At 40.2% G+C, this 22,053-nt stretch overlaps 1 protein-coding gene across 10 annotated transcripts in view; it reads right to left on the bottom strand.

Annotated features, from left to right (window-relative positions):
• Positions 1–312: 312 nt before the first annotated feature.
• PCDH17 (protocadherin 17) overlaps positions 313–22,053 on the bottom strand; it is a 111,433-nt gene continuing 89,692 nt past the window's right edge. For 4 of the 10 annotated variants that reach the window (XM_048851685.2, XM_048851670.2, XM_048851662.2 and 1 more), the window contains 2 exons: positions 15,992–16,066; positions 313–4,943 (listed from right to left, as the gene is read on the bottom strand). In XM_048851685.2, coding sequence (XP_048707642.1) covers positions 4,261–4,943; positions 15,992–16,066 — 758 coding nt within the window. In that variant the 3' untranslated portion in view covers positions 313–4,260. The remainder of the gene's footprint in view (positions 4,944–15,991; positions 16,067–22,053) is intronic. The other 6 variants (XM_048851714.2, XM_048851721.2, XM_048851675.2 and 3 more) reach the window with 4 other exon arrangements.

Genomic DNA, 22,053 nt, shown 5'->3' with positions numbered 1-22,053 from the left:
GTAAAGTCCTATTACTGAAGCTCTATACTGTTGTAATAATAGCCTGTAGGGCTTCATCACATCAGCTGCTTAAAAGATAACCGTACCCAGCTTGATGAAAAGTCTTCACCACTTTCCTGTTGAGAGAAAACAGTTACACATTTCTAATAAATGAAGCAGGAACTGTCATTTTTTTGGCAAACTGTTAACTAGCTGTAACAGCCGCATTGCCACAAGTTGCTTTTCCAAAGTAATTACCATCAGGCTCCCTGTGGTATGCAGTGTTTAACACATTTCTTTTCTGTTAATGAATGCAAGAGCAGGCAACACCACTATTAGTAATTGCTTTTTATTCGTAGTCCTCATTTTCCAGATAGGTCACATTAAACACAGCCATTAAACAATAGCGGTTGAGATAATCCATACAACGTATGCTGCTTTTGTTTTTGTAGTGTTGTTCACCAATCACTTGGTGCAGCTCTTAGCCATATGGGGAGACAAGGGTTGATAAATGTGAACTGCCAACCTGTGGAACAATGGGGCCAGAGAAGTCAAGACCTTAATCAGGTTTCATTCAATTACACTTCAAATCAACAAATCTTGATAGCCAAAACTCCCATTTGAATTAATGCACTGATAAATGCTGCCTGATGTCAAAAGAATGTAATTAGACAATAATGAGTGGGCGTATAATATGCCAGACTTCAGACTACTTGTTGACCTCAGCATTTCTACTCCATTAGGCAACAAACAGCTGGAAAGCTAGTTTGAATAAAGCATTGAGCTCCATCACTAGCATCTGCATGACTTTTTAATGGTCGTATTTCTAAATGGACAATCTCCTGTGTGCTCTCATGGCAAATCACATTTCAAGAGAAGTTCTCTTCTGTAGGACAGGCCTAGAAAAAAGTAAATTTTCTAACTGATTTTGAATTCAGTTGTTTATGATTTGGTTGGTCAACATTTTCGGAAATCATAGGAAATATTACTCTATTATTTGCTTTGGTTAATATACAAGTGGCATAGACATCCATTCCTCTCCACTCATATTTCACACATCTTTATTAGTTGCTTAATGGATTTCCCCTTGTAACAATAATTATTTTTACAATTGTCGGGTGGAAGTTTTCATTTAGTATTAAAAGTCACTTTTAAAATCTGCCTTATGTATGTAAAAAAGGCAAGAAATAATCCATGGGCTTTAGTTTTAATTGCTGGGTTGTTTCCAGTTGTTTGCAAGGAGGTTGAAGGATAAACAGTTATATTTTACTTCTCCCATGTGTGGTATCTCCTTCACTTAATCACACAGATGCTAACTTAACCCTCAAAACCTCCCCCCATGTAAACTTTATCAGTTGATCATGATGTCTCAACAGCAGTGACAGGTGACTCCTAAATTATGACGCAGATATCATATTCCGGGACAGCCTCATTGGAAGCAATATGCCAAAGATCTGCAACACAAGGCAGTTGCTGGACAAATTATATAAAAGCAAGATTTGCTAAACTCAGCTCTAAAGCTGTGAGTCATGAATTCCGAATTACCTCAGACTGGTAAATAAATAATAACTACTAAATACAGATAATGTGTTAAACAGCTCAAGCTAGTAAATCACTAGTGACAGAGAGCCTTAAGGTAAATTTCTTTTACACTGGCACAGCCCGTTCTCAAAATGTTGTGTTTTTATGTCTTCAGACACATACAGTGAATTGTACAATTGGTTTCTGAATGTTAAAATTGTTTATAAAATACAGAAGCCTCCATCACTTGACTGCATTTACATACTGATTTAGGTTTATCTGAATCATGGATCTCACTGGCTGAACTAAAAGCTTGGTGCTCATAAACTAAAGTGATGGGCACCATGGAAACAAGGATAAAAGACAGACAAAACAAAAAGGGATCCTCTCTGGAATTTTAGCTATCAAGCAAAATCAACTTTCAATCTCTTGGCAAAATAATACTGTAGTACACAGACAACAACACATTTTAGATACACAAATTGTCCAAAATATGGAGAGTAGCTTGATAAAACATGTACAATATCCTTTGTTTACATATGATTGTAGACTTTCTGTACAATGGAAGCTGAGAGCAAACTTTTGTAATGGCTGCTTTTCAAGAACCAAAGACAATTCATTGTAGGTCTGACTAGATGAGAACACCTTTATCACGGAATACACAACATCACAGCCAGATGTTGGTCAACTCTGTTTCTTGAACTGATGAATATTATTTAAGTACGGCCTTGTGGGATCTGAAATGGCCAACCTGAATTAAATTCACTCTTTTAAATACATTTAAAAATATGACAGTTTAAATTTAGTGTAATGCAGATCAACAATTTTTTATCACTGTGTTTCATGGTGCTATGTCATAGAGAGTATTTAAAATACCTAGAGGAAAATTTTAGTCTAAACTTTTCCTCTGCTGCTTCTTGTGCTTGTGCTAGTTTCATTTTAAGGGAATATTTAAATGTGTATTTTTTCAGCTTTTCATCTAGAAGCCATTTTGAAGTTTGCCAAACTCTCTAAAGGGTTGACGTTAAAAGGGGGGAGGGGGAGAGGAGGGAGAGAGAAAGAGAGAGAGAGAGAGACATTCTCTTGTAAATTATTCCAAGGCGGTAACAAAGCAACTTAAAATAATAGTTAAAAAAACAAATAAAAAATAAGCAGCCTGCACCCAGAACCTTTGTAAACCATAGCACTTTCCAAGAAACCAGAAAAAACAGCGCTTTACCACACAGGCTCTGACACATTTTTATACTCGAGGAACTTAACAGTAGCATAAAACATTAAATATTAGGATCAGTTGTGATTTCAACCAAGAATGTGTTACCTAACAGACTGTCTGCATATGTGCTTGGAAAAAAACAAGGAGGTTTCAGGTGTTGGTTCAAGTGTAATTTTTGTTATTAAACATAGGTTTGCAATAGAAGGATTTGCACATAACCATGACTGATAGTTGTATTTGTAGGCCGTTCAGTTAGCTCCATCAGCTCACTCAAACACATTCTGAACAGATTATGTACTGAAGTACTTTGTAGACCATACATTAAACAAGAGACTTTGCTCTGAGGCTCTGCTTCCCACACTCCATGGGGAAAAGGAAGCAGGAGAAAACAAAACTCATAGAGTTCGACAGCTACTGAGGCAACACTTGCCATTTACAATATAAGCCCAAATATTTTTGCAACACAACTATATATTAATTTAATAAAATACACAATATAGCTCTTATACACTCAACGATTTGGCTCATATGCACTGAATCTGCAATAAATCAATAAAAATATGTCATTTGATGTAAACACATTGAATCTTCTTACATTTGCACATTTAAATGGTCATGTGATTTGTGTAGATGTCTAAGACATTTTCACTTTCCTGAGCTATTTTAGTGTCCACAAATTAATAAAAACGTGTTAATAATGTTATTTTGTTTCACGTATTACCCTTCAAAGGTAACTATTTTTGCGAACTTGTATTATACCTCAGGTTTGTTTCTAACTTAGTGCTAACTATTTATATTTTTGTTGGACACTAAAATGCTAAATAGGCATTAAAACCTTTTTTTTTCCTTTTTATCAAGTGAATTAGCTTATGTGTGTGCAGGACAAAATGGACTATATCATTTTACATTTAACTTTAATATGATATGAGTTGTGTTACTAATGACCAGGATATGTTTTGTTGAATAATGATCTGGAATGATTTTTGTTTTTTGTGTTTTTGTTTCATTTTTGTGGCAGATAATTTTATACAGAAATGTTTACCACAAATGAATGTTAATGTTTGGTGTAGCTTGGACTACTACAAAATCTTTTTTAGGACTTTCAGTAGAAGCCTGTGGTGACTGCTGGAAATCCACCACAGATCAGAATGATTCAACCCTGCTTTTCATGGGGTTTATAGGTAAACAGTAAAGTCAGCATCAACTATTGAGGACAGTCTTAAAATATCAGACGTAGTTCTATTCCTCATTTCTCATACCTTCCTATCAGATTGTCAAAATGGCACTGTCTTTCCTTCTTTCTCTTGGTTCTTAATGTACTTCACACTGTCCTAATGAAAGTTTGGTCAAAATGAAACCAGTATTTTATGTGAAAAAGAAAGAGCAGTGAAAAGAACATACTTGTGGGCACTTCAGACGTTCACTAAAAGCCTTAAAGCAGCATTGGTCTTCCTTCATCCCTGTAAAACTGTTATAACCAGGGGCGATCTTTTTTTTTTCCAGATAAGCAGAAGAGGCAAGTAAGTGCCAGCCTACACTTTTTTTTTTCACTTCCTCACAGCTACAGGGTCACTTCCACGACAGTCCTGTAAAAGCTTGTCAATTTCTCTCACAACTTCCTCTGCATCCACTGACTCTCTCCCTAGATCCCGATTTGAACGGTCTAACTGCTCCAGAACAGAGTCCATCTCACTTGAGTCTCGGCTCACTCGGGAATGTACATCTGCAAAGACCCTAGCCATCTGATCTGATGCAATGAATGGAGTGTCTCTTGACTGTTTACTAGGTGATAGATACTGACTGTCAGTTGACAAGTACTGGCTGCTTGATTCAGCCAAGGCTCCTGATTTCACTTCACAACCATCCAGTGGTCCTTTTGTTGAGGTGCAAGGCTCAATGCATGTCTTGGTTGGGCTGCTCGATGCTGAGGGAACCTCCTGAAGAAGAGGACTCAGGGCACGTTTGGCTTTTAAATAAGGTTTAACATTGGCAATGAGAATAGTGTGCTCTCGCTTGTCTTTCCCGAATGTACAAAAAGTCTTTTTCCCGGTGGGATTCACAGTTTCGTAAGTCTCAGTCTCAACGTTAGCTTCAACTGTGGGTACAAAGAGATTTGTGCGATAATCTGCATTTTCAGCCTGATTGTTTGTAGGGAACTGTGGCATCCAACACCTGTCAGAATGACCGAGCACTCTGCATTCATCTGTGCAATTAACACACTCTTCTTGTTCTGTAAAGCAAATGAGAAAAACAACAACTCATGTTATTAGGGGTTCCTTTAAACTAATACAGAAGCTATGATCAGCTCTCAGTTGGCTTTCCTGACCTCTGATTTCTTAATTATGGAAAAAAAGGAATAATTAAAACATTTCAGGAGGACTGCATAAACTAACCGTTTGAGACAATATATTTACTGAACTCTGTTCTCTCAATATTAAAGCATTCACATAGCCCAAAGGAAATAAAAAGGGGTCGTTAGAGAATCATTCTCAGTAGAATTGAGCTTCATCTGTAAACTAATCTGCTGTAGAAATCTGTTAGTCTTTGTTCTGTAGAACTCATCCTAGAAAAATAGTGAACAGTACTTAAGGAACTCAAAAGGCATTATCAGGATTAATTTTTCAAATCAAATAACTGAGCAAAGACTGGCTCTATGGAAATACAAACACTTCATAGAATTAAGCCAGCTGAGTTTTCATTTTTGTCACCTCCATTTTGTTTGTAATTGCTATGCTGGGTGACAGTCATGAAATAAAAAGATTTTCTTAAAAAGCCAACTTTTCCTGCTGAGAATAGAGAACTGGAATTTTCCATCTGTATGGTTCAGTATAAGCTTGTCAAAAATGCATACCGCTATTTTATTAGACATGAGAATGGATCATGTAATCAGTTTCCTCCTTTTTTGTTTTGGTGAAAGTATGTGAAAATGGATTTGCTCAATACATACAATTTGGAAGACTGATAAGCCTTGACATACTATTTGAATTGATAATGCTTTCAGTCAGGATTTTTATATTTCTATTTTATGAAAGAGATAATGGAAAAAAGCTAAATAAAGCATTTTTGTTCACTGCATTTTTAAAGACTAAATGTGGAAATTTCTGGTCCTACAATTCAGTTCAAAGGCATACATAAGAACTTTGAGCTAGATTAACGGAGGGACTAACATGTTACCACACGTTTCAGAGTAACAGCCGTGTTAGTCTGTATTCGCAAAAAGAAAAGGAGTACTTGTGGCACTTTAGAGACTAACCAATTTATTTGAGCATAAGCTTTCGTGAGCTACAGCTCACAGTGAGCTGTAGCTCACGAAAGCTTATGCTCAAATAAATTGGTTAGTCTCTAAGGTGCCACAAGTACTCCTTTTCATGTTACCACACCTAACTTTTAGGCACCTTACTGCTCAGAGGAATCCACAGCCCCAAGTTAGGCACCTAGGCTCCCTGTACAGTGCATAGGTAAAAGAGAAATAGGTGCTGGTTGTGGTCCCCTTATATCTTTCAGCCCACTGGTTAGAGCACTTAACCAGATTGTGAGAGACCCACATTCAATTTTCCTCACTGTCTGATGCAAATAAGGAACTTGGGTCTTCCCTGTCTCAGAAGATTACCTTAACCATTGTGCTATGATGTATTCTGGGGCAGGTTTCTTTCAGTCTCTCCTGTTGAGCTGTGTATAATTGCTTAAATGCACACTGGGAGAGACAGTGAGAGAGGATGACACTACAGTCCAGTGGTTAGGGCACTCACCTAGGAGGTAGGAGACCCAGTCCCTGTTCTCCAATGCCTAGTTAATTATACAAAGCAGCACAGCTTCAACAGGACAGATCGAGAGAAGCCTACCTCAGACTACACCCTAACACAGTAATTAGGGCACTCTATTGGAAGGGGGAAGAACTACGTTGAAATCCCTTCTCCACATAAGGCAGAATGAAGAATTGAATTGGATCTACTACATCCCAGCTGAGTGTTCTAACCAGTGGGCAAAAAGTTAAAAGGGCACCACCAGCAGCTGTTTTGTGTGGGTTTAGGTGTTCGCTGAGAATGCCTACTAGATTGGATTCCACAGGCAAGATAAGCAGGGGAACACCTAGTTTGAGCATCCTGCTGGGGCTTCGGCATGAGATAGGTGCCTAGAATGCGACAGCTGTGTGCATGCTCCCTGGCAGAAATGTAGGTGCCCTAGGGGACTGTAATGATGGAAATTCAGGCACCTACAGAGGTGGGCGGCAGGTTAGCGGTGGTTTTGAGTATCTCAATGGCAAGTAAATGTCAGACTTAGGCCCTAAATCAGGCCCCCAAGCTGTGGCCAGCATGCAGTCCAACTGGCACACAGCTACGGCCCAACTGTGTGCTAAACGCTGCCAGGCCCGCATGGCCAGATCCGGGTTCCCTGCTGCCAGGCGCAGTGGGGTTGGGGTCCAGGCTGCCTCCGTGCTGCCCAGTACCCCGCCCAGGGCTCCGCTCCTGGCCCCACTCTGTGGAGAGGTCTCTACGTGGGAGGCACTGGGCATACGGGTCTGTAGGGGAAGGCTCGGGGCGGGGGAGCACTGTAGTTCTCAACCTGCAGCCCAGGTAACACATTGTGGGCCCCATGAAAAATAGGTTGAGTACCACAGCCCTAAATCCTCTGGAGAACCTATCCCTCTCTGCTTAAAAAAATGTGTTTTGGCTGGTCATCTTGAGCCAAACCAATTATTTCTGGACTGTCATTCTTCAGCCCGAATTTCACTGTGTGAATGACTCCAGCTTTATGTTAGGAGGCTAGAAAATTTCAGAAATACCCTTTGGATCCCTTATTAAGGGATTCTTGATTGTAAGGGGAACTACTCAAGTTGTAGTGGGGGAGGTTTAGGTTGGATAGTAGGAAAAACTTTTTCACTAGGAGGGTGCTGAAACACTGGAATACGTTACCTAGGGAGGTGGTGGAATCTCCTTCCTTAGAAGATTTAAAGGTCAGGCTTGACAAAGCCCCGGCTGGGATGATTTCGTTGGGGATTGGTCCTGCTTTGAGCAGGGGGTTGGACTAGATGACCTCCTGCGGTCCCTTCCAACCCTGACAGTCTATGATTCTATGATTCTACTGCCCATATTCTCAGTACTCTCCAACCAATACTGAGAAAGTAAATCTCAGATGTCTTGAGTTCTGGGTTTTCTGAACACTGTTCCTCAGTTGCTAAAAATTTCCACCCGCTAAAGTAGCAGACAGGCCTCCAAATCATTACGTTTTTTTAAAGAATTTGGTAGCCATAAAAATTTTTAGATCTGGAATTCCAGCTGAACTAAAAAGATTGAGATTCTGATATATGTATGTGCCCATACACACACACACACAAAAGGTCTTGAGCCTGAAAAATGCTGAGCACCCGTAACGTTTACTGACTTGACGTCAAAGTATAGTACAGGTGAACTGCACCTATCAGGATCAGACAATAACTATTTAATAATCTTAGAACACAACCTCTATGTATTAAATACACAAACTACACAGAGCCACACACAGATAAAAACACAGAGAGGCAGAATCAAATACTGTAAAACAGCATTAATCATTTACACTTCAAAAAAAAAATCAGCCATATGACTGAAGCTTGAGCTAAGTTTAATTAATGCTGTGCTACATCACTTTATAGTGAGGTAATTTAATTCATGGTGAGAGAGTTAACCTAGATATATTATTAATAATCATTTACAGAATACTGCGAATTCATGCAGTGCTCTACACATGTTCCTGACCCCAAAGAGCTTAAAATCTAAGACTGACAAAAGAAGCAAATATGAGACAGAGTAAATTGCTATGGTTGAAGAGAGTGTGGAGAAATTCTTAAGGAATAGAATATAGCAGGAAAGATTTATGGAAGAAATTAGTAGAGGATCTCTGGAGAACAAGAAGTTGGACACTCTTCTTAGTGTATGGGAAATGGGGTAAAGTAAAGATGGTGAGAAGCAGGGAGTTTAAGAAGAAAATGAAGAGAGCGTACCAAGAAAGGGCTGGGAAGAGCTTAAAGACTGGGGTTGAAGTTTGTGATGCCTGTTTTTACTCTGTATTAATGAGATGACACTAGTGCCCATACACACATAAAATACGTAGTGACAACTGCCTGGTGATAAAAATGCAGAGCCACACAGATAAATTACATTTCTCTTACACCTGCATTTCACCAATTAGTCTATCTCTGTCAGAACTGCTTGAAAATTCCAACCCCCAAAGCAGCTTCAAAAGAACCAAATGAAAAATAAATGGCTGACCAAAAAAAGTGAAAAAATCTCAAAACAAACCAAACAAAAAAACCTCAAACCAAACAAAATAAAACTTCCATCAACCTGCTAGAGCACCGTTTCTCAAACTGGGGTCCCTGGACCCCTGGGGATCAGCGAGAGTTCTCCAGGTGGTCCACTGGCCCCACTGATCAACTCCTTCCCCTCAATTCCTCCCCCTCCCTCTCAGCATCTCCTGCACGCTGGGGAACAACTGTTCCCCGGCATGCAGGAGACACTGGGAGGGAGGGGAAGGAGTTGATCAGTGGGGGCAGTGGCTCCGGACAGGATTCCGCCCCCTCCCCTGACTTCACTCCATCCCCGCTCTTCCCTCTCTTTCCCAGCACCTTCTGCACACCGCTGAACAGCTGTTCCCAGGCGTACAGGAGGCACTGGGAGGGAGGAGATGAAATCAGAGAGGGAGGAGTTGATCTGTGGGGCTGGCGGCCCCGGACATAATTCCACCCCCTCCCGCAGCGTGCCCCATCTCTGTTCCTTCCCAGCACCTCCTGCATGCCGCTGAACAGCTATTCAGCGGCATGCAGGAGGTGCTGCGAGGGAGCAGGAGGAATTGAGGGAGAGAGGGGGAGGAGAAGCAGGGACGGGATGCACTCAGGGGTGGGGAAGAAGTGGTGCAGGGGTGGAGTGAGGGCGGGAAGAGGTGAAGCGGGTGTGAGGCATTGGGGGAAGGGGTGGAATGGGGAGCAGGGCCTGGGGCTGAGCGGGGGTCATGGGGTCCGCAAAAAAAATTAAATCAAAATGGGGGCCTCGGGTTGCTAAAGTCTGAGAATCGCTGTGCTAAAGAATATTCTTTTATTTTTCATCCCAAACAATGGCATATGTCTCTCCAAATGATGCCAGTCAGGTTTAGGACAAACAATTTTCCATCTTGGACCAGTAACAGATAGAGTGATATGTGTGAATAATCAATTTTTTTGGTTTTCTGGCCAAATTGGAAAAAAAACGTGTTTCGAGTTGAAACAAAAGCTATTTGGTATTCCGGGTGAAACAAAAAACTGAAAACAAAATAAAAAATCATTTTGGGTTGAATTAAATGTTTTGTTCAAAGTCAAAGAAAAATCTGGGATGTGGGAAACCTGCTTCAAATCCTTACTCTGTCCAATCTGGGTAGGGATTTGAAGTTGTTAGACTCTCCCTTCCCCAATTACAGGTGAGTGCTCCAAACACCAGGCTACTGGATATTCTAGAGTTGGGTTCTCTCATTCTCGTCTATTAACACTGTTTTATTTTGTTTAAAAAAATAAATATTCATTAGAGGAGGAAGTGAAACCCAAGCATCCGACCCCCCCATCACAGCTGAGTCCCCTAACCACAAGGCTAGAGTCATTCTAACTCTCTTTCTGGCTTTATAGGCACAGCACTATGAAAAGTAGAATAGCTCTCTTTTTAAAATCTATCTAAAACATTTCTAAACTTTTCTTGTTAAATATGTGGAATACACAGAGGCATGACAGTGTCGTACAAAGGTTTTTATGGCCAACTTAAGGGATTTCCTGCATAAGTCATTCATTTTCTGACTTCTCAGAGTTTCACACTGCAACCTTAATATTCTTTTAATGTAGTTTCTCATCTTAAAACAGCCTGGCAAATTCCATATAAAAATTGCCATCGTATGCAATATTTGCTAGGCAGCTAGGGCAGAATGCTGTATACCACACAATCAAAGATGCAGGATTTCTCTCCACTTTCCTATGTACCTTCAATCATTCTATCAAAGCAGGTAGGCCCTATGTCCCTTCTTACACACTTTCACAACTCTCTCTCTGAACTTTCTTAACATATATACATGTGCACAGAGACCATAGAAGACTGGCAGACACTATAGTAGGACATATTTTAAAAATCAGTGCATATTTGCCAACTATTTTAAGACACTTATAACTTTAACAAATCATAGACAACTTTTCTGAAACCACTAAAATGCACATCTACAAAGAAGAAATTATATTCCTGCTAAATTTCAAGTTTTTAACAACTACAATGTTCACATCAAGACCTAAAGTTAAGGCTACGTTTTAGTCAAGGGTATTTTTAGTAAAAGTCACGGACTGTAAACAAAAATTCAGGGCCCGTGACCTGTCCACGACTTGTACTATATACCCCTGACTAAATCTTGGTGGGGGTGGCAGCCCAGGGGCACCGCAGGTGGTGATGTGGGGGCGGCCTGGGATCCCCGCTGGTGCTGGGGGGAGTGGCCTGGGACCCCCGCTGATGTGGGGGGTGGATGGTGGCACGCAGTCTGGGACCCCCACTGGTGCCGGGGGGTGCAGTTGGCAGGGCTGGCAGGCTCTTTACCTGGCTCCGTGCCTCCCCGGAAGCAGCGACATCTCTCTCCCTCAGCTCCTAGGTGGAGATGTGGCCAGGCACTTCTATGCGCTGCCTTCACCCAGAGTGCCGGCTCCACATCTCCCATAGGCTGGGAACCATGGCCAATGTGAGCTGTGGGGGCAGTACCTACAGGTGGAGGTAGTGTGCAGAGCCCCTTGGCCACGCCTCCACTTAGGAGCTGAGGCAGGGGGATGTTGCCGCTTCCTGGGAGCCCCTCCAGGTAAGCACCTCCCAGAGCCCTCACCCCATACCGCACCCCAAATCCCAGCCCTGAGCCCCTTCCCACACTCAAACTCCTGCTGCTGCTGGGAGGCGTGGTGGCCCAAGATTGCCCCAGCAGCGGTTGGTGAGGCTGGCCCTGGGGCTGCCCCAGCTGCTTGGGCAGCCCTGGGGTCAGCCGCACCAGGCACTGGAGAAGTCACGGAGGTCACAGAAAGTCACGGAATCCATGACTTCCGTGATCTCCATGACAACCTCACAGCCTTACCTATACTTAACATTCCATATGTGTTCCAATCTAAACAATATTTTCAGTCTTATATTTTTTTTTGGTCTTTTAACTCTTGGGCTGAAATCTGGCTGTTTTGTTCTGTCTAAGGATTACTTTTTTAAAAAAAGTAATAATGTTTCAGCCATTTTTGAGAATGGAAATGGAAATTTTCATATATGAAAGTTGTATTTTTTTCTCTTTGCCTCCCATTCTCAAAAATGGCTGAACCGGTTTTACTTATTTTTTTAAAAACAGTAGTCCTTGGACTGAGAACAAACCATTCAAAGATAAAAAACCAAATATATAATAAGACTGAAAATAAAATGGAGCACTTATGCAATGTTAACTATAGGTCTCACTATACACTCTGTCTGTAACTAAAACCCTGCAAATTCACAGATATCCACTTTATATCTGCAGATATTCGCATCTGCAGATGTGAACCATTTTTGCTGATTGGTGATGGATGGATGCGGATCCAAATTTTATAGCTAAGGCCCTACAAATTTTGTATCCATACAGGGCTCTATCTGTAACGTATAGAAAAAAACCTATGGTTGAGATTTTCAAAGCCAACTAGTGGACTTTACAAAACTCCCGTTAACTTCAATATGACTTATGTGGCTAAGTTCCCTAGTCAGCTTTGAAATTGTCAACCTTTATGAAATATATGTATGTGCATATATATAAGTGTTTACATACATATGTGTGATTTGTCCCTCATCAATAAGTACACAAAGAAAAATCTATGATCCATTAGACTTGACAATCCCTTTAAATAAAATGAATACTTATCTTTATATATCATATTTATCTTTTCCCTCTAGTTTCCTGAATTGGCTAAAGCTGTTTTTATACTTGCATTCATATTTGCAGTATTGACTAGCCTTCCATTTCTGTTCCCTGGACATCCTAGCACTGACTGAATTAAATATGAAGCAAAAAAAGGAGAGAACAGTTTTGTGAGGAAAAAAATACAAGTTGACCTTGAAGGGAAAACCACCAGCAGTACATGAGCTTTTGCCTTGCTGAAAATCTGTACCTTTTTACTTCACTCTTTTATGTTGCATCATAGGAAGCAGATTTGGACTATTGATTATCATACATTATAAGCTGCTCACCCTCACCATTAGCCTGTAATTTTGACTGCTGCTGCTAGAAGACAGTGAAGAAAATCGAACAGCCACTTTTGTACCAGCAGCAGAAACTATAAACACAAAGTGAACTATCACCACCAAGGGCCAAATTAGTATTTATGAGAAAACAGAATCAATTTAAAGGTAAAAATAAATATATATAAAATAGGTTATATGCAGCATTGTACAGCAAGATGCACTGGAAGGGTGATATGCACTGTTGGTCTTTATCTCTACTTGTCTATCTCTTGTTGAAAATAAACCCTTAACAGTCCAAGTGTGTACAATAAACAGCAGCAGCCTGGAGACTTTCCTCAGTCTCTGGAGCTTTAAGGGTAAACAATCAGAAGTGCTTTATGCACTTCAGGGAGAACAAATCCTAAAATAGACCTGCTAAATTATCAACCATAGAAAGAAAAGGAAACAAGCTACCTGGCAAATGATAGTAACCTAGATTGGAAATCTGTAGCAGAAAGAGCTAAGATAGCCCAGGATGAAGTCATGCTGGCAAAATGTAGACTGTACAATGCAAGATATATATTTGATCAAAATATGCTACATCTACAACAAAAAACAATGCAAAAAATGGTCATTTGAGCTAATCTTAAAATGAAAGATGCATTTCTGTGGTTCTTTCTCTAATTCCTTACTCTTTCCTCACAGTCCTCATAAAACAGAATAAAATAAAAATGGTGCCACAGTTCTTTTTACAGCACAAATACACTGCATTACCATGATAACTAATTAGTGGGTTCATATTGCTGACTTCTTTCATATGGCTAAAAAAATGGGAAATCATAATTTGACTCATTAACTCTTAAGTGTCTTCTTAATTATCACAAGGTGAATTTAATAGAATTAAAGTTTTTTGCTTCTAACAATGTATAGCTAACCTAACTTCACAAATACTACTTCACTTTAATTGGCTCTTAGATGTTTATTTTAAATTACTTTAAAAATAAAAGACCAAACATAAAAAACAACTGCCAAGAAGCATCTTATATGATATGTTTATAATTTCCAGGTCACTACAGTTTGTGTCAAATTACTGTACATAATGTAATAGTATATGTTCATGTTTCTGTGTTTATGTGTGTAAGCTGACTTCACTTACATATAAGAAATTATATAAAATCAAACAAAACCAAACCACAATTCCCTAAACTCACACCTGAGTGAGGCAAACGTGATTTGGCCCATTATGCCTTATATTGGCTGACTTGGTAAATGATAGCTCATGTGCATTCTTTGCATAAAATTTCATTCTCGTGGCATTTAGCATGTGTAGCTACCCATCACCATATAGGCATGTAACAGGACTATAAAAAAACAGAAAAATAGATCTGTAACACTACAGATTACATTTACATATTGGATAAGTAAAGAAAGAACACTTACTTTCTAACATTTGTGGGCAGTGAATTAAAATGTCAATAATTTTGTTATGCATATGTTGTTACAGTCTTGGTGGATACTAGCATATGCTCATCAGTTTTACATATTTATATGCTTTATTCTTTTTCCTCTTCTTTCAAATAACAGCTGATCTCCTGGACACCTGGAGGGAAAACTTGGCACCACCAAAATCAATGAACGTTTTGCCATTGACTTTCATAGAGCCAAGATTTCACCACTGTTTCCTATCCTTTCTGGATACTGCCACATTCTAATCTACCTGTTTTACCTTGTTCACCTTTATAAATGCTAAAGGTAAAAAAAAAGATCCAATCCTACAAATCCTTAGTGGTATGCACAGTCCAGCTGAAGTCAATGATACTGCTCTTGTGAGCAGGGCTATTCAAATGAGAAAGGGTTTACAGGACTGGGCCCAAAGTTTATATCTACCTGTTCTTAAAGCATGTGGCTTTAGATAATGCTATTACAGTCCACCTCTTGCTTGTGAAATGTTCTCTTTTCTACTTCATTACACAGTAAACAATGTGTTTTCTGAGCTTTATTACCTATTAAGGGGGGAAAGATTTGCCTTTGGGTGCATGCACAAAGTTCACATGGACTTTCCTAGAAGCTGAACACTCTTGTTGCATACAAAATTATGCAAAGTGAAAAATCAGCATTTACTTTAGACCAATGGAATGCACTAACTTTTATACACTATTTTAACATTTTGACATACATATTAAATATTGAATGCCTATATTTATGTACACATATGTATAAATAGCTGAACACTTAACTGTATATATTTTCCCAAAAGAGACATCAATAACTCTCTCTTAACAACAACAGCTAGTAATTCCTGTAATTGGATTAGAAAACCTTCTAGAATTAATATGAAATTGTGTCTCACTTTTGATTTGAGGGAGACAATTACCTTTACTCAAAAATGTTGTAACCTGAAAGAACTATTTATCAGTAGGCATCTATTAGTGACAAAAATAATGGTTTCTCTGACATGCCCTAACACTAGGATTATATGACACTTCTGATGAGAACCATCAACTAAAGTACTACTTCTGAGGTTGGATTCCTGTTTAATTACAATTGCTTTTGACATAAATAAGCAGAGGTAAACAAACAGTTCTCTGCACATGCTTGCATTTATTAAACAGAGCTGTTTGCAATCTGCATATTTATATTGGCTTGTCTGTTTAAAGGCTTCCTTCAGTTAGGCAAAGCAATTTGCTTAGATTAGAAAGATGACTGACAGTAGAACCAAAATGGATTCCCATCTTTTTAAACCTCTTAACTCTTGTGGGCTTTTCTTTTGATATTACAACTATCAACACCTGAGGATTGTTACCTTTATACAGAGTTTCCCTCTGGTTTTCCTGGAAACAAGGTAAGGATATTTCTAACATTGATACTGCATAAAATGTTAGAAAGGCAATTAAAAGGTGGTGGGCCAGTAGATTTAGTCCTAGTTCATCACTGCTGTGTTAGTCCATAAACATTTCAAAAATATTGCAGGGCTGAGAGGATGATTACATACAGTACATTAAAGTATGCTTTGAAATCTGTGAAAGAGTTAGTGTCAGTCTTACATATTTTTAGAGGCAGTGCAAATATAAGAAAATGTACTTGTTACCTGAAAATTTTCCTTCCTCACAGCGGGCTGGTCCACAGATCCCAACAATGGGTCTTTGGCCTCTGCCTAGCTGTTCTGGAGGCAAACCAGATCTGTGAGTCACAGACAGAGATAGGCTCCACTTCCCCAAAGCCCACAAATGTGAACACTTCCTCAGCAGAAAAAATACTGTCTAAACCAGAGGGGGGTAAAACATGTGGTCCTGGCACCACTAGTGGCCCTTGAGAACCTAAACTGTGTTCCCTTGAGGGTGACGGCGTTAATAAGAATATTTATACTTGACTGAATTGATAGTGTGTTCCCGGAGACATATCCTGTAATTTGTCAGTTGAAGAGCTTAAATCAGGCCTCCCACTCTGCAGTGGGGGGCAAGGGGATCAGTTTCTCATTTAGCTCCAGGAACAGCTCTGATAGCTCACCACCTGCTGCATCAGAGGGAAGGGAAGAGAGAGTCTTTCTGGATGCTCCATGGTACCTGCTTCCCTACCAGGGTTTGGGAGCCCCAAGTGAGCAGGATAGGAGGTCAAGTGGTTCTGTCTGAGCCTAGGGAAGTGTTTAGAAAAGGACATATCCCCTTCTTCACACAGGACAGCTCAAGAAAAGGGAAAAAAGAAATAGAAAACGAGCAACCAGTTTTGGCTCCCTAGTTCTCTGCCTCTGAACCAACCCTGAGAGGGGCTGGAGTCTGCTTTAATTTGCTCACCAATGGACCAAATGCCAGCTGTGGATAGACAGCACAGCATACTCTGGCTCTCCCCGATCCCACCACCAAAATACTCCCTTGAGCCAGGGCTGCAGGAAGGAAAATGTAAGAGCCAGCTATTCCAGCTCTATGCTTGCTGAGGAAATCTCCAGCAAGAGACTAGCTGGTGGTTTGCATTGCCCAAACAGTTGGCCTAAACTGATAAACTATTAGCGTTTAAACTGTGACTATAGTGACTCCTTGTTGTAGAGCCCAAGAGCTGTTTCCTGGAAAAGAAGAGAAATATGACTGCAGTAATTAATAGGACGGATCTGTGGATCTGTTAGAAAGGACATTTTCAGACTAACACATTTTTCTATTCTTTGTCAAAGGCAGGTCCGTAGATCATACAATGCGATTTTATCAACATTATTTCAATGAGATGGGAATGCTCCAGTTCAGAAATTTTACTGAATTTGTATAATTATTTACCAATAATTGATAAAATTCAAATTCTCTTTTGTGTTATGTTCATATCTATCTTTAGAAGCCCAGTCAAGATCAAGGCCCCATTGTGCTGGACACCATACAAACAAATAGTAATAGCCAGTCCCTGCTCCAAAGAATTTACAATTTAGTTAGAGAGAAGAGGCAACAAGTGACTATGAGAAATAAAAGCAAAGAATGAGGGAGGATAGACAAAGGTAATGAAAACATGATCAGACTCTTGATCCTTTCTGAACATACCAATTTTTTTTTAAATAAATAAACGTTGCTATCCCTTACAAACACATAACCAAGCACCAGTGGTTAGCTTTATATTACCACATGAACTATTGTTCATAAACTATCAATTAGCTTAACATACAGTCTTTACATCTATAGCTAGAAGAGGAGACTTTTGCTTTTTAAGCTGAGATACACCATCTTAAAAGTTTGGGGATGGCAGATATTTTTAAAGGCCATGTCTGACTGCTATGTGGCACTGGTGACATGGTGGCTTTCTGAAGGATTCTCTCTTGTTTATATACCCATTTTAACAGCCCTGCTGTCATTCAGAGTACATCATCACTTCTCTTTGGTTGTGATAGACTGAAGTCAGTAGGGTTCTGTGAGAATGGGTTTGCCTATTGCAGGATCAATACCTTAAAGTTTGTCAGTAGATACTCAATCCTTTATACATGGTAGACTATGATGAGGAGGCGTGGCATCCCTCAGAGATTGACAAGGAGGGACTACAACCCACCCCTTGGGTTGCAGAGCCAGGAGGGTCATGCCTGCCCTGCCGGAAGCTAAGGGGTAGGACAAGAAGCGGAAGTATAAAAGGCAGGTCCTGCAGCTTAGTTGGGCTGGAGCCACTGAGGGAGATAGATATCTGCATTCTGCTTCCTACTGGAGCCCGAAGAGGACTCCATACCAAGGACTTTCCAGAGCTGCCGGTCGACCAAGATGCCGAGGAGCTGCTGGGGATACTGCTGACCACCTACTGCAGGGAGATGGAGGACACCCATGGAATGAGGTACCCATCAAGGGGAAAGTAGGAAGTAGTCCATCAGAACTAAATGACAGTCTGGTTGGGCTTTGACCTGATACTAGGTCCGCGTGTTGCGGGAAGAGACCCGCTGACCTAGTTGTGGACCATTTCACCACTGTTAGGGCCCTGGGCTGAGACCCGGTCCCCTCATCCCCTGCCACTGGGGCAGCAGCCTCCACATTGTAGACCACGTGGACTGCATTTGTCTGCAGTCTGCCAAAGTCAGGATGCTTGACTGTTGCTGCTCTGTCCTGACTATAGGTCAGAGCCTCCTACTTGTTTGTTGACCCATCCTGCCAGAGGGCCTGCACTTATAAACTTCATTGCACTTGCCCTGACTGCTGTCCAGAGCCCCTCACTTGGTGGTGCCCCACACTGCCTAAGGGCCTGGGCACCTACACTTGGTGCTGCTTGGCCCAGGTCAGGTGGCCTCAGCTTTAAAGACAGCTAATTCCCCTCTGAGTGAGTGCTGTAACAAGGATGTGACTGTGAGGAGGCATGGCCTCCCTCAGAGATTGATAAAGAGGGTTGGCCATGCACCCTTACATAGACACAAATACAATCTGAATCCAGGACATATATCCTAATTTTAGCCACTTTTGGACCACCATGTTACCAAATGTGAAAAAAATTACCATTTCTCTCACATTTTTGCCATCAAGCACTAATGTTACATTTAAAAACTCTTTGCCTGCCAGGGAAAGATCATGTCTGTTCTCTACTGATAGGGGAAACCAACTGAATATCACTTTCTGTTTCAAAAGGTTAATATTATGCTGTCGTCATACACCTTAATCCTCATGGGAGGCTGAATGTTTTTCCATTCCTCCTGAAGGCCATCATTGCTACTTCTGCTTGCCAAGATTCAGCTATCAGATCATCACAAACCTCTCCCTCGCTACATAGTAGGCTGAGATCTCCGAGGAAACCTAACTTTGGATATGGATTTAGAGATGTTTTTGTAGGAAGGTGTAGGAAATGCCTCATGTGGGATTTGCCCTAGGTCGGATAACCAGCAGGGGACATTACTGTTTGAGTAATGGCACCATGGACTATGATTTTGCCAATTGCTGACTTTATGTTTTAGTGTATTATTAGTACCTTCAAGTCAGAGATTTCCTGGATGGAGTTCTCACTTATCCCAATTTATGAGGAAACCACATTCTTCTATGATTTTGAGTGTCACAAAAATATCATCCTTGGCTTTCTGCCTGAGTGATGCTCCATTACAAGATAATTCAAGAGAGAATAAATAAAGATGCCCCTTTGTCTGAAAGCTGCCTCTATGACTATGAGAACTTTGGCATAGACTACTGGGAACACAGAGAGATGCAGTTAGATTTTTTCCAGGTTCACAGTCAATAATAATTTTAAAAAATCACTAAGAGATTCTGTTTGAAGATGACTTTCAGAGTCTTCATGTTGAACTTTAATTTCTCCAGATGCCTGATCAAGAGCCTCAAGTTCCAGATTGTGCTGTTATTTTTTAATACTTTGAGGATCATAATTAAAATAGAATATAGACCTTAAAAATTCTCTGTTGGAGGAACTTTCTCGGTTCCTCTGATTTGCATGTGTTGAAATAAGCAGCTGAGTCACCTTGGTACCCATCACCTTTGAACTTGTATCTTCATCTGTTACAGAGATCTGCTTGAGTACTATGCCATAACAAAATGGCATTCTGTTTTACAGCAAGACTTGTAGTCTCTATGGGTTTTTTCCCCAAAGATTTTGCCATTACTCGTCCACAGGTTTCCCAAATAACCTCCCTGGATTTGGTTAGAAGCTACTTTGCCTGGCCATTAGCTTCCTACAATCTGAATCATATTCCTTTGAGAAACTGCATTACATACTACAGAACTGGTCAAGAAGCCAAAGGGCATCCACAGGCACAACCAAAATGGAAGTGCAATCGTTCTGAGAGATGTTGTCTACTACTTTATCCTCATGCTTTATTAAGGAGGAGCTACAGTAAGACATTCCACAGTCTAAAAAAACAGCTCAGGCAAAGCAGGTAGATGCTACTTCTGCCCTTAAGACTACTGAGGAAGCCTCATCATTTCTCTTAAAGATAAATCACACAATATGTCTGTCCATGAATTCCTTGGGACAAAATCTCCACTCCATAAATGATAGAGCCTTTCATTTAGGCAGACATGGGTGCAGACATTTAGAAAGATGACCAATCTAGTTGTAGACGTTAACATTATGAACTATCTTGGGCTATTCAGAGAGCCATTTTGGTTTCCTGAAGCCTTTTGCTTTAATTAATACAGAACTTCATATATGATTTCTACTAAACCTTAATTTGCTTTTGTTTTATATTAGACCTCTGCTCTTAGTCTTTCTGTGTGCATGGAAAGAAAAGGTGAGGGACTTCTGTGGGGTTTTTTGGCTCAGCTGTCTGAATCGTTTGGATCTTAGAATAAAATATAACAGGGATCCGAAACAACTGATCCCCAAAGGTTGTCTGATGGTTCTAAAAGTGACCAATGGACTTCTGAATAAGACATTGATTTGCTTTATTTTTCTTGTAATGAAAAATGTTGCTTTGACTATTAAGGGGCCAAAATGGATAAGTAGCACCACATGTAACTATACTTGTTGTCCTTCAGTAGGAAAAACCGCATAAGGAGTTAAGGAAGTAAAAAATTGTTCTTAAGAGAAAGAGAACTCTAATTTTTTTTTCTTTGTGCTACCTGCTACTGTACAGGTACATCACACACCATGCTTCATAGGTTTCAGGCATGTAATTTAGCTAAAATGATACAATGGCAGAGCTTTAAACTTATTTGTCAAGTTCTCAAGTGACTCTGTGCAGTTCCAGCTAAAGATGCATACAAAGCAGTTAATTTGCTACCACCAAGGAAAAAAACGTTATAACATGAAAAACATTCCCTCCCTTAGCTCAAAATTATCTAGTGCCTAGGGAGCCCAAGTATTTGTAAAGCTGGTATCATGCATATGCTTCCAGCGTAACTGCTACACATATACACATGGCATCCATCTCTATGTAAAAATAGACTTAATTGTCCCTAGTATGATTATGTGAAAATCTCTGCTCTGGACATTTAATACAAAATAAATAAGTAAAAGGACAAATGTTATGTTGGAGAATTACTGTTACATTACTGGCAGGGTTTGCAGACAGAATTTGCTCTGCATCATGGCTGTCAACAAAATAGTTTATTTCTACCTTCTAAATAGAAACAGTGGTCTTTTTGTAGTATGATATTTGGTACTTCTCATAGCTGCTTAATCAAATTCAGTGCTGTTTCCATCAGGAAATGCTTGAACTGGAATTTCATTTCCCATTTGTTCTCATTTTTCTTTTTCGATTGCCATTCCTCCCTTCTTCACCCATATCAGCCTTCCTAGAACCTAATTGACTGGCAAGGCAGGAGAGGAGTCATTTTTGAAGCTACGCCCATTAATGGTTTTGGGTGAGCTGCAGCGGTACTCTACAGCTTAGTGTAATATTCAGCTTGCTACTGGCAGAAGAGTGCAATACCTAGGCAAAGTACCTGATCTCAGATTTTTCAGCATTTTGAAAAATTCCAAGCCTATGGCATGTCCAGACCTCTGGTCTGGTAGTTCATGCAGAATAGTGGTCCATTAAAATACTGATGCAATTGCACAAAACTAAAGCAAACACACAAAAAAGAGGAATGCCTAATCTGAAATTATCTGAATCTCCGTGCTAATGTTTGCATCAGAGGAAATGGCGACATTAGCAATGATCTTAATTCCAGATGAAAAATGTGTGTATAACTTTAATAAAAATGAATTCTTCTTGCAAAGGAGCACAAAAATCTGTAACATGCTAGAAATTTGACATCCCTCATG

Source organism: Caretta caretta, chromosome 1 (assembly GCF_965140235.1).
Source record: "Caretta caretta isolate rCarCar2 chromosome 1, rCarCar1.hap1, whole genome shotgun sequence".
NCBI classification, from domain to species: Eukaryota; Metazoa; Chordata; order Testudines; family Cheloniidae; genus Caretta; species Caretta caretta.
This window is presented reverse-complemented; position numbering and strand designations above follow the sequence as displayed.